Source organism: Podarcis cretensis (genome assembly GCF_951804945.1).
Source record: "Podarcis cretensis genome assembly, chromosome: 8".
Lineage (NCBI taxonomy): Eukaryota > Metazoa > Chordata > Lepidosauria > Squamata > Lacertidae > Podarcis > Podarcis cretensis.
Genome location: NC_137177.1, coordinates 27,925,341 through 27,938,794, shown reverse-complemented (window position 1 = coordinate 27,938,794; position 13,454 = coordinate 27,925,341). Strand labels below are relative to the sequence as shown.

At 41.6% G+C, this 13,454-nt stretch overlaps 1 protein-coding gene across 4 annotated transcripts in view; it reads left to right on the top strand.

Annotated features, from left to right (window-relative positions):
• ZDHHC18 (zDHHC palmitoyltransferase 18) overlaps positions 1-13,454 on the top strand; it is a 32,568-nt gene that overhangs the window by 11,674 nt on the left and 7,440 nt on the right. For all 4 annotated transcript variants that reach the window (XM_079986208.1, XM_079986207.1, XM_079986209.1 and 1 more), the window contains exons 3-7: positions 2,542-2,691; positions 6,024-6,161; positions 6,554-6,602; positions 7,820-7,922; positions 10,437-10,546. In XM_079986208.1, the coding sequence (XP_079842334.1) occupies positions 2,542-2,691; positions 6,024-6,161; positions 6,554-6,602; positions 7,820-7,922; positions 10,437-10,546 (550 nt within the window). The remainder of the gene's footprint in view (positions 1-2,541; positions 2,692-6,023; positions 6,162-6,553; positions 6,603-7,819; positions 7,923-10,436; positions 10,547-13,454) is intronic.

The window sequence follows — 13,454 nt, the reverse complement described above, 5'->3', positions numbered from 1 at the left end:
CATCTTAAAATTCATTGGATTGGTAAAAGGAGGTGAAGGATGGCTTACTTGAAATCCATATGATCCCAATTCATTAGGAATTGGAAGTGTGAGTTTAAACCAGTCTTTCCCTGTGCCCAAGCTTTGTGATTGAGGAGACAAATACCTGTTCTCATGGCTTTACTGATTCTTCAGATACATTTTTGGAGGTTTGTTGACAGGTCTGATGAACATTGATTGGCTTGTTTAGAATTGGTTTTATTTATTGGTTTAATGTATATTGTAAACCGTTTTGTGATTTTGTTATATGAAAGCTGGTAAAGAAGCATATTATAACATCACCCCTGTTCATTTTGTCCACTGAAATCTAAAGAACTACATTTTGAGTGTAATTCAGTTATTTGCAAATCAATTTATCCAGCAATATGGAACTGCAACTTAAATGACAATGAGGAGCTGTTGTGGAGAAGGGAAATAGAGTTGTAAGGGTAAGGAACCAAATACATGGGACAAAAGTCAATTGTCCAGATGCATTTTAGAGTTGTGATACTGGTTGGAGTCTAACTCACATGTAAATGCATATTAATCCTATTCTGTCCCAACTGCACTGCTTTCCTATTTGCTTCTGAGTTCAGTTCAAAGCATGGCATTCACCTTTACTGCTGTAAGTGGTCTGAAGCCTGTGTAGCTGTGGAAATGCCTTATTCCATATGTTATCTCCCCAATTCCTTAGATCTGCAGGGGAGGTGCGCTGATGAAATGATTTTTAAATGTACAGTTGTTTATAGCCAAGTAGCCTGGATTTGCTTCTGGCTGTGATTTTACGTTCTGTGTTAACTGTATTTTCTGAATACAGATTTAACTACTGAAGCTGCATGCCACTGAGAATCCAGCTAAATAAAATGAACTCTTCTGCCACGCTAAGAATTATTGTGCAATAGCACTACAGAAAAAATGTCTGGAGGCTGTGTTCAGTAGCTTCTCCCATTTACTTAGCTTCAGCCTGATAGTGTGATGCTAGCTGGGAGTGCTTGGATAAGATGGAGATAAGGTAGAAAGTTGGCATATTTTATGTTTCACAGTGGATCAGATTATAGATTTGACTAGCAGCAATTCTATAAAGAAAGCACTTAAAGCAGGAATGTCAAAGATATGCCCACAGATTGTATCAGGTCCTTTGGAGGTCTTAAATGCTCGAATTGTCATCTTTTTGCTGGAGTCATCTTAAGCCATCACTGTGTGCAAAATTTACAAAGCAAGAGTACCTACTTAGAATCTCTTAACAGTTTAAGGCACAACTAATCTGTTGTAAGTGATCCTTACTATTCAGACTTGCCAGTGGTCCACAATATTTTGCTGGCCTTGTAGTCAAGAAACAAAAACTGTGTTCCTGCATGTGCCCTCCAGCTTGACTAATGAAACCCCCTTTTTTCATGTGTGGAATGCACCTTAATCAAGCATTAGCCACCCCCCTTCTTTTTTTGGCAGAGAGAGTGTTGCCTTTGGCTGCTGTTTGGCAGAGGGGCTCATCTGCTGAGTAGCAGCCAAGGAAACCCCCTACCTCCTTTTCCAGCTCTGAAGTAAGGAAGCAGGCAGGATCTTGCCCCCTTGCCTCTGTATGACTGAAGTGCTTTAGGCACCTTAGGCACATAATTGCCAAAGAACCCAGTCTTGTTTCCAACCTTGGTATTGGGGAGGGAGCCAGGGATTGTCGTAGAGTTGCGGGGACAATCCCTGCCTACCTCTGTAGTTTCAAAGCCTGGAAGTTAGGATAGATGCTGATCATGCTCATTAGGGTAGAGACTGTCTAGCTGCCCTCATTAGTTGGGCAATCAAAGATGTGGAAGCCTGCTTAAGAACATAAGATGTGCTCTTGCTGGATCAGACCATAGCTGGCCCACCTGTTCCAGTATTCTTTGCAAGGATCCAAGCAACCAGCAGACACAGTAGACCATAATATAGCACCTGCTTGCTTCAGAGCTGCAAAAAAAATTCCACAATTCTAAAGCCTCTTGCCTGTAGCCAGGGGCCTGTTCTGTTGAATGTTGCAGCCAGGCTTGTAGCACCAGAGAACATAAGGACTGGATATAGGAATCCAAAGAGAAATCCTGTACAAGATCAGGCTGTCAGTTTATCTTTCTAAAGAGAAAGACATGTGAGAATCCGAAAGGTCTGATTCTTTCTGTCTTGAGGTCAGTAATTCACACATCTATTTTCCACTCTGGCTTTTCTTAAAAATCTAATTCAAGTAAACTTTCATTTTAAAATAGGGTGTGTGTTCTGAACATGGGTTGTTTGTTCAGAATCCTACACTTTTTGTATGAGTTATAATATTGTATAGACATGAGGAACAATGCATATTTAAAAATTAGCCTCTAAAAGATGCACTGCAAAAATGGATTCTGTTTCATACTTGTGGCGTTCTATTGTTCAGATGGCATGTGTGTGAGTTGCGAGTTCTGCTTTTGGACAGGGGACTCAAAGAGAAGATGGTCACATTCCCTCCATCCCTGTGTTCCATTCTGGGATGAGTGTAATATGTGGATGTTTTTGCCTTTGCAGACAGCCTGGGCACTTCAACCTACCGCCCACCTGCCCGCACCATGGAAGTTGTTATAAATAAATACATGGTGAAGTTGAAATACTGCTATACTTGCAAAATGTTCCGTCCTCCCAGGACCTCCCACTGCAGTGTCTGTGACAACTGTGTAGGTAAGTTCAGAAAGAATTGCCTTACAGGCTGTCAGGGTTGCAGTTCTTATCTAATCTTCCTGCTTCACCTGAAGGCCAGAAGTGTGTGAATATGAGGCAGTGTGCCTCCTCTTCCATAATCAATCTCAGCTATACCCCAGATGATGATATTTCAGTCTGGGTAGACACACGAAGAGAAGTATTGTCTATTTGCAGAGTGAAGAGAGGGCTGGGCTAGACTTCCATTGGCTGGTTGATGGGCTTCATTGTGCTTAACGGATCAGATAGGCTTTGTTGACTGTTGCACCTCCCCACCCCAATTTTTGTTGTACTCCCATCTCCATTTTCCTGTTTTTGCTGCTTCAGTAACCATCCCCCCCAATGCCAGACTTCAAACGTGAAAGCCTCAGTCTTGGAAGAACAATAATCTTTTGTTCTAAATTGCTCCAGGATTCTCTCTTGTGTACATGCAACAGATTAACCAAGCCATTTCTCTAGTGTCTTGGAGGAAGAATACATGAAACACAATACTTATAGAATTTCTAAGGTGTATAACATTCTTTTTTATGTAAATTGCAGTGACTAGACAGTACTCCCCTCACTGAACACACACATACACAAAAATGCATGCATTTTGAAAGCAAAACTTTGGTTTCCTTGATATAGGATTTAAATTGACACATTGAATCATAGAATCATAGAATCATAGAATCATAGAGTTGGAAGAGACCACAAAGGCCATCGAGTCCAACCCCCTGCCAAGCAGGAAACACCATCAGAGCACTCCTGACATATGGTTGTCAAGCCTCTGCTTAAAGACCTCCAAAGAAGGAGACTCCACCACACTCCTTGGCAGCAAATTCCACTGTCGAACAGCTCTTACTGTCAGGAAGTTCTTCCTAATGTTTAGGTGGAATCTTCTTTCTTGTAGTTTGGAACCATTGCTCCGTGTCCGCTTCTCTGGAGCAGCAGAAAACAACCTTTCTCCCTCCTCTATGTGACATCCTTTTATATATTTGAACATGGCTATCATATCACCCCTTAACCTCCTCTTCTCCAGGCTAAACATGCCCAGCTCCCTTAGCCGTTCCTCATAAGGCATCGTTTCCAGGCCTTTGACCATTTTGGTTGCCCTCCTCTGGACACGTTCCAGTTTGTCAGTGTCCTTCTTGAACTGTGGTGCCCAGAACTGGACACAGTACTCCAGGTGAGGTCTGACCAGAGCAGAATACAGTGGCACTATTACTTCCCTTGATCTAGATGCTATACTCCTATTGATGCAGCCCAGAATTGCATTGGCTTTTTTAGCTGCCGCGTCACACTGTTGGCTCATGTCAAGTTTGTGGTCAACCAAGACTCCTAGATCCTTTTCACATGTACTGCTCTCAAGCCAGGTGTCACACATCTTGTATTTGTGCCTCTCATTTTTTTTGCCCAAGTGCAATACTTTACATTTCTCCCTGTTAAAATTATTTCTTGTTTGTTTTGGCCCAGTTCTCTAATCTGTCAAGGTCGTTTTGAAGTGTGATCCTGTCCTCTGGGGTGTTAGGCACCCCTCCCAGTTTGGTGTCATCTGCAAATTTGATCAGGATTGCACTGACTTAGGGAGCATCCTCTTGGAGAAGGGGAGATGTATATTCCTGGAAAAGATTGCCAAGTTCTTAGACATGCTAGGATCTGTTGAAGTAGTTATGGAGAGGTGACACAGCAATACTGAGCGCAATGTAACCTTGCTGAAAATTCAAGGGACAGGCAAGTTGCAAAAATATTTCTGCTTTAAAGAAAATTCAGCCCTAAATGCCTTCCATTCCTGGGCTGTTTGTAATGGTGAATTTTTCCTTTAGCAGTGGATTGTAATAAACATTAAAGGGCATATCAAGACATGAACAAAAGCTTTGGATACACCCACATTGTTAACTCTTGCCAGGACGTATAGTGCTTCAGGGGGAGGGGGAGGTCTCTGGGAGACAATCAGTCATGAAATGGATTGCTGGATGCTTGAATTGCGCAGTTTCTTTCTCTCGTTCTCTTTCTATATATGCTAAGGCAGACTGATGAGTATACCTTCAAGAATTCAGTCTGAAAACAGATTTCCTTCCTCAGCCAAGTACATGTATAGTCATGTAGGTTATAGAGAGCAATTACAAGAACCAACTTGAAGGAAGTGTAATGTTAGGTTGAGTTGCTGGGCAGCACAGAACAACCATGTTCTGGGCAGGCTATGGCCAGCAGCCATTCAAAGGCTTTTCAGTAAGACATATGTTTTATATTCATCCAAAGATCTCAAAGCAGTTTGCAGCATAAAAATACAAAATAATCAGTATCCTTTGTGTGTGTAAGAGAGAGGAGGGTGAGGAATATAGGATCAGGGACCAGATATTATAACATGACTAGTGTACTTGTTTTTGTACAAGTAAGGCCACAAATCCTTGCTTTGGGAGTCTTTAAATGCATATAGATCTGGTAGTGCTGCAGGACAAGGAATATAATTTATAACAGGATAGATCCACGCAGAGGGCTTAATGGCCAAAGGAAGACTTAAGAGTTGGCTTTTCCACAACCAAGCCAACACCTGAATATCCCCCGAAAGGTCAGCCCTCAACAAGGTTATGTGTGATACAATCAGAAGCATCCATTGATTTCAGGCAAAGTGACTTGAAATGGCCACAGCCCTCTCCTTTTTTCTTTTTAAAAAAATCAAGTTATTATTCTCACTGTGTATATATTAGAAGAGGACATAGTCCTAAGAGTGGCCTCCAGTATTATTATTTTTTTGCAGTGCATTCTCTTGAAAATATACTTGAAATGCTGAAGATAAAGCTGCCAATATAATAATGCTACTATACAAATCTATTGTGTGACTCCACTTGGAATGCTTTGTACAGTTCTGGATGCCACACCTAAAAAATGATGTTCTAGAGTTAAAAAAGGAAGCAGAAAGAGGCAACCAAAATAATCAAGGAACTGGAGCAACTGCCCAGAGAGGAATGGTTACAACTTTTTAGGTTAGAAAAAATGTCAACTTTGGGGGCACAAGATAGAAATGTATAAAATTATGCATAGCGTAGAGAATGAGTACAGGAGTGAGTTCCCATCTTCTCCTTCCCTCAAAATACTAGACCCAGTGGGACATCCAATAAAGCTGAATGTTGGAAGAGTCAGGACAGACAAAAAGGAATATAGTACACAATATAAAATGGAATTAACTACCATAGGATGTAGTGATGGCCACCAACTTAAAAGGGAATTAGACAAATTCATGGTGCTGCTATGCTTCTTTTGCTTTTGTTTTCCTTGGGTGTGTGGTATGTAAACCACCTTAATATGATCATCTTGTTGCCTTCCCCCCACAGAACGGTTTGATCACCACTGTCCCTGGGTGGGCAACTGCGTAGGGAAGCGAAATTATCGATACTTCTATGCCTTCATCCTCTCCCTCTCCTTCCTGACAGCCTTCATCTTCGCTTGTGTCATTACCCATCTTGCCCTGCGTAAGTATAGCTTTTAATAAAGTACTTTCTGAACCAGAAGCTCTTCAGCTGTCCCTGTAGGTGTCTGGGTGAGCACATTTCCAAGCCAGGATGCTTTTCAATGCACCATGCCACCAATCTCTTTGGATGGAGGGAGAATTTACAACACCAAGACAACTGTAAAGTGTTATTTAAAAGCTGGTAGAACACAACATTTTACATACTTGCATTATCGTGCTAAATTTAGGCAGACCTATCCAGGATAGCCGAAAACGTGCCTCACTGCTTCAGTCTTCCTGAGAACCTGAGCTTCCAGAAGGGTTCTGTATGCTGTCAGTGTCACGTGACCTCTTGCATGCTTGAAATATAAAATGGCTTCATTCAACTCATTCCTTTTTTGCTTTGCTTTGCAGGCTCCCAGGGAAGTGATTTTCTCACTGTTTTGAAAGCAACACCAGCAAGATATCCTTTCACTATCGGTCTTCCTTCCCCCCTCCCCTCCTTTTTTTTGTTGGGGACAAAGAAAGAGCCAGTTTAGCATAACAGATTCTAAAATCTAAAATGTCCTTCAACGTGTTTTCTGAGTGGGTAAAGCAAGAAACAGCCAAACTCTCATGATCACTCACACAGGGAATCTTCTTCTAGCGGTCAAAGAAAACTTTTGCTTTGGGGCTCGATCTTTGTTAATCATCTCTTTTTTTCTTTTTGCAGAATTGTCCATATAATTCTGCCTAACAGCTAGGACTGATACAAAGAATGGCTTCATTTTGTAAAAATTTGACTACGTAGCCCAGTGTTTTCAATCGTGCCCAATCTGAAAAACAAATTCCCAGTGGCCCAAAGCAGAAATAATATTCAGCCATGTGATCAGACTTCCCTTGATGAGAGCCAGTGTGGTGTAGTGGTTAAGAGCGGTAATCTTGTAATCTGGGGAACCGGGTTCGCGTCTCCGCTCCTCCACATGCAGCTGCTGGGTGACCTTGGGCCAGTCACACTTCTCTGAAGTCTCTCAGCCCCACTCACCTCACAGAGCGTTTGTTGTGGGGGAGGAAGGGAAAGGAGAATGTTAGCCGCTTTGAGACTCCTTAAAGGGAGTGAAAGGCAGGATATCAAATCCAAACTCCTCCTCCTCCTCTTCTTCTTCTTCTTCTTCTTCTTCTTCTTCTTCTTCTTCTTCTTCTTCATGCAGCTTGCCTGGTGCCATGTTTATTTCTTATTGGTGTCAAATGGAGACCTTTTACATCTTCATTTTAACCTGGACTGTATGGCTGTCCTGTATGATGTACTGCTTTACTTTGTTGCCGCCATTTGTTGTTAGTTTTATTTTCTTGTTCATGGGTTTTAAATTTTAAAAACCTGCTAATTACTAGTACCTTTAACTAATCATTGAATCCTTTAAGTTTAAAGGACTGAAAAGCTGGGTATCTGATATTGCATATAAATAGCTAGAGATATCAGAAACTGGATCCTGGTCCTCATGTACAGTATGTTTCTTGTTTTAGTGAACTACTTATGATAAGTATCAACCAGTTTTTTTGTTCATGCCACCTTCCAGAAATATGCTGAAAGTGGTTTGAGGGGTGGTAAACTAAAGGAAAAGATGCTTGTCTAGGGCTATTTGGGGTGAGTGGGTTCTCCACAATCACATACTGATGTTCCTTCCTTGACTCTTCACTCACTGTGTTGGAATTGGTGGTCTGTTTTTTCTCAGTATGGTCTATTTTTGGCCTCTCAGGGTTTCACACTTACTTAGTTGCCTCCAACTTGACAACCAATGAAGATGTGAGTATATATTTTTTCCATCTCCGTTCATCAAATAGAAGCCCAATCACTCCTTATTAGGGTTTTAAACCAATTCCATAATCAAGCAGCAGTAGCACCCCTACTTCTAACCAATCACCCCAAAGACTATAATCTTTGTTTCTGGATTATACCTGCATATGCTGCGTCAGGCCCCACCTTAGAAGTCATTCCCTCTTGTGTAGGAGAGAAAGGAGAATGCTTCTTCTAAAGTGGTGCTTGCTATCCACTATTTCTGTCAGATTCTCATACAAAATCCATCTGATTTCATCAGGACAACTTTTTAATTGATTATACTAACTTCTTATTTGATGAGATATGTTGTAGTCCTAATTCATGACTGGGGATAAGAGCAAAGCAGCCCTTTATGCTTCTAAAGACTTTTATTTTATATTTGAATTTGTTAGTTGCTCTTCTATTTAAAGTGTTCAGATTGGCTTGCAAGAGAACGATAAAATTCTATATTATGTAAGACTTTAATCAATATATGGGGAACAAATCATTGTCATGCACTCCTCTATTGTGGAACTCTCTGCTCTGCACCTCAATAGATTTCATATATGTAAATGGGGAGAATACAGAGTAAGGCCTCTTAGATCTCCAGCATATCTAAGAAGGTGGAGAGGTAATGATGCAACAACGCAGCACCAGGGCTCTCTATGATAGCAAAGTGTCATTGTGTGGTTTATGTGCTTGTCAGTACAGTGTTACCTTGGGTTACATATGCTTCAGGTTACAGACTCTGCTAACCCACAAGTATTACCTCCAGTTAAGAACTTTGCTTCAGGATGAGAACAGAAATCATGCTTCGGCGGCGCGGCAGCAGTAGGAGGCCCCATTAGCTAAAGTGGTCTTCAGGTTAAGAACAGTTTCAGGTTAAGAACAGACCTCCGGAACGAATTAAGTACTTAACTCGTGGTACCACTGTATGTACCAACTTTCATAATAAAACATTAAGATGATACAAAAATGCAGATGGTGCTCTCCACTGAATGGTTATAAATTGTGCAAAAGCCAAAGGATTGTAGGAGACTTTCAGCAGAAAATGTATTGTATAGATCACACACACACACACACACACACACACACACACACACAATTTCAGTTGATGCACTAAGTAATTACTGTGTTGTGCATTTTGAGCCCTCTTAAAAAGGTTAAGCCACTAACTTGTCAAGAGACGGAGTAGTGTTTGCATGAAACCCCTTCTTTGCTTCCCTCTAACCAAACAGTTGAAAGTCCCATCCTTTGGATTAGTGTGATAAGATTTGTAGCATTAAAATATACAGTTTGTAATGGAACATTCACAAATAAATGGTGTGTGCTTTGAACTTGATATCTATAAATTTGTAAATTTTCACTTGATTCACCCATGCAACCATTTTGGCTCCCAAGGTCCAAATTTCCGCACCCATCTGCCAGTCAAAGGATGTCATATGACTGAGCACTTGGTGGGGCCACCCATCTGTCAAAATCCCTTATGCTTTGTAAAGCTAGTCTTCTTCCCTTCTTCCTTCTGCCTTTAAAACGCCAATCTCAGAGGATTAAAGGGGGAGCAGGAGGAGACTCACAAAGCTTTTTGCAAGTCTCCTCGTGCTTCCCTTTCTAAGCCTCCAAGATGAAGAACTTAAAGCAGAAGGAAGACTTGCCAAAGGCTTTAAGACAGCCCCAGTTTTCTGATTTGACCCTCCAGAAGCTCAAATGGGATCACAGGGGTTGTCTTAAAGCCTTTGCAAAAGCCTCTTTGAAATAGCTCCCATGAGCTATTTCAAAGGGTGTTTTTGCACAGACTTTAATCCCCACTCAGATGTTGAGCGGGGATTAAGTCCTGCTGCCTGCTGGGAACAGGATAGCACAGCCAGTGCAGGATTAAACCCCTGGTGATGTCTGCTAATGGGTGGGTGGACCTAGTTTTAAGAAAATGGCCTTGCATGTGAAATTAAGGTAGCCTGCAAGCTGGAGGTTTAGTTTATGTCTTTAAATTACGGATAGGGAAGCTGTGACCCTCCAGATGCACATCATGCTGGTGGGAGTAGCAACAACATCTGAGGAGTGCCAGTTACTTTCATCCTTCCTGTAGAAGAGTGATGCGGAACTTGTGGCCATCCAGATGTTGCTGGACTCCAACTGGACTCCTTGACCATTCTGTCTGGGGCTGATGAGAGTTCAACAATATCTGGAGGCCCACATCTTCCTTGCTCCTAATGCAGAGAGATCATAGAAATTACCTACCGTAATCATGTTAACTAAAGGCAGCTGCAAGTTCAGGCACTTTGCATTCTGTGGACAGTAGTTTTCTTCAGAAATTCCTTCATTGCTGAAGTGTGCAGGCACTTCTTTGATTTGCTGATTCTTCAAAACTTGTGCATGTAGTCTATCTGCTCCAGAGCGTATATGAATGACTCCAAAATTATTTTATAGAGCATTCCAACACATGATTTTCATTATCTCCTGCCTCCCTTTCCTTTCCCTAACCATCTCTCTCTTGGATTGTAGCTCAAAGGAGCATGGTCAAATAAAAGAGGCTCTGAATTTGCCAACCCCTACAGCCATAAAAGTATCTTCACCAACTGCTGTGCAGTGCTCTGTGGACCATTCTATCCCAGGTAAGGACACTTGCTCTAGAATACCTGCTCCTGAATCATGTTCAAGTTAGGAGATAGATACTGAACAGTAGTATGAATTGATGTGTGTGTCAATATTGATTTGATGGGTAAGATATCACAGAAACCCAAAAGACAGGGACTTGCTAACTTGCCCAATTTTGCTTCTACTTTTGAATTGTAAAGTTGAGAGAGATGTTGCTGTTTTCTGCCATGACTGGCTTCTACTGCTACTCTGTGCTACAAAGGGAGAAACAACCAGTGTGTCAGGATCACACAGGTGGCCCATCACCGTGAGTAAGGAAGAAATGGGCATGTGCTTCCAAAGGTGGGAAACTAACTGCAAAAACTATCTATACTGCTCAGAATGATAGCTGCTTCCTCCTTACAGCTTGAGAGAGGTTGGTCATATTCACACATAACACAAAGCTGAGGTTATTGGCTTAATAAATCATACTAAGCACAAAGTGCATGCAAATCAATTGCTTCCACCTCGTTCCTCTCCTGGTGAGAGTATGCAAACACATCACAAAGGAGATGGTTTGGCATTGCCTCTAAACCCAGCATTGTGATTGGTTTTGTCCTAACAAGCAGCGATTGCTCGTCAACCTTAAACTGTGGTTTGTTGTTGGCTTACTGGTGGTGGCTTGTTAGGATGAAACAAACAATGATCCTGGGTTCAGATGCAACACTAAACTGTCCCCTTCATGGTTTGTTTACTTGCTCATGCCAGGAGAGGAGTGAAGCAGGACCGATTAAGTTGCATGCACGATATGATTTTTTAAGGCAAGAACCTTTGCTTACCATTATGTGCACACATGTCTGTTGAAACAACACAGAAACACATACTCCTGTGCAAAACATGGACTTGGAAAGATGGAGGAAATTAAAAGAGATGGTGGTGGGGAGGGCTTGGGGGAACGAGACTTAAACTAAAGGCAAGCAAGAAATTAAATGTTGAATGATACAGAGCTCACCCAATATATTTTTGCACTTGAGGCAGGAAATTCAAGCTCATCCCATCTCTCTCTCCTCTCTCTGTCCCTTAATATCACACACAAATTGCCTCCTTCAGGCAGCTTTTCCACTCAGCCTCGTGGCAGACCCAGCCCTGGAAAGATGTCAGATCCGTAGTGGTCTGAATTGCAAGTGCTATTATGAGCATTTGACAATTGCTTCTTGTGAGAAATCTCCATTGAGTAACATTCTTGTCTGTCTAGCACACAGTTCTTCTGTATTTACAGATCCAAGTTTAATCTACCTGGTGCCTCGCTGATAATCCTAATTTAGCAATCTTCATGTAGTCACAAGGGGGCAGAATTGGACAGAATGAAGGGCAATTATATCACTAGCATGTGGTGTTTATGAGATGACTCCTTGAAGGAATTCATGAATACATAGACAGGAGGAAAAGTTGTCAGCAAAAGGTTTTCCATGTAGAGTTTTTGGGAAGGATGGTTTGTTTTTGTTGAGTGGTTTCTATGGTATCCTGAGAAAAACTGGACATCTATGTGAGCCGTAACTTTTCCACAACTACAAAATTACATCAAATAGTCACTCCATGAACACTAAAGTTCAAATTAGGCTTGTAAGAGGGTTCTTGATACTGTATGTTAGAGGGTACAGCCTGACGGTGGTCGAATGAAATCAGTGAAATATAGTGAAAACTTTTTTTATTGATTTAAATGTTTATATACTGCTATATCAGAAAAATAGAGCAGTTTACATAAGAGGTTGTAATGTACGAAGCAAAGCGTGCTTTGGCAAACTCCTGTTGAACATGTCTGCAGTCCAAGAACTACAGTGGAACCTTGGTTTCTGAACTTAATCTGCTCTGGGAGTCTGTTCGATTCCCGAAACAGTTTGGGAACCAAGGCATGGCTTCTGATTGGCTGCAGCAGCTTCGTCTTCCAAAGAATGTTCGAAAACCAGAAAAATTACTTCGGGTTTTCATTTGTTTGGGAGCCAGAACATTCAGCTCCCAAGGCGTTCGGGAGCCGAGGTTCCACTGTAGTTGAAGAGCTCTTTCAGCTCAGCTTATTTTTTTACAGTTACTTTTTGTGCCACTGTTATTTTGGATTCCTCAGCTCATGTCTTCAATATATAGCACCTCCACATTGTTCCCTCTCTGAAACCACAATGGGCAATGAGCTGCTCTCATCATATGGGAATCTGGTCTTTACAAAACTTACTCAGAATTTAGCCATGATTTAACAGTACTTCCAGTATACAGAACTCCATACCATCCAAACCACCTGCAAGAGACACACTAAGTGTTTGATGGACCTTGGACTCTTCACTTATCCCTTCCTGGATGGAGGAATTTATCTGCTTCAGGCCTTCTTGAAGGGAAAATTCAAGGTTTTTCTTTATGAACATTCACCTAAATTTTTGACCACATGCCTTTGTATTCCTTTTTAAACATATTTATCGTTGTTTTAAAAACCAGGAAGAGAAGGCGCAAGTAAATGTATTAAAGAAACATACTTTTCACCATCCATAATGCAAATCTTGATCTCCCCACCCAAGGGGTCAACTTTGAAAGGGACCATTCACCTCTCAATTATCTGACAACATAATGACATCACATTTGGTACATGAGGAGGAGAGAGTGACCAACAGGACTGAACTTACGCACCAGCTGATGCACAAAGAGTTCCCTCCTCCTTTATGTAGAGCTTGGGGGCATGAGAGTGTTCCCTGCAAGGAACGCACACATGCACTTGAACCAAGTGGGATTTAGGTTCTCTACCCTTGCACTAATGCAGAAATGATGCCCCTGATTTCATGTTTGTGATCCAAATGCAGATTGGAATTCCCACCTCATCCACAAACATGCATTGACAAGGTGAAAAAGTGCTGCTGCTGCTGCTGCTGCTGCTCATTTGGTTTAGCATTGATTACCAGACTG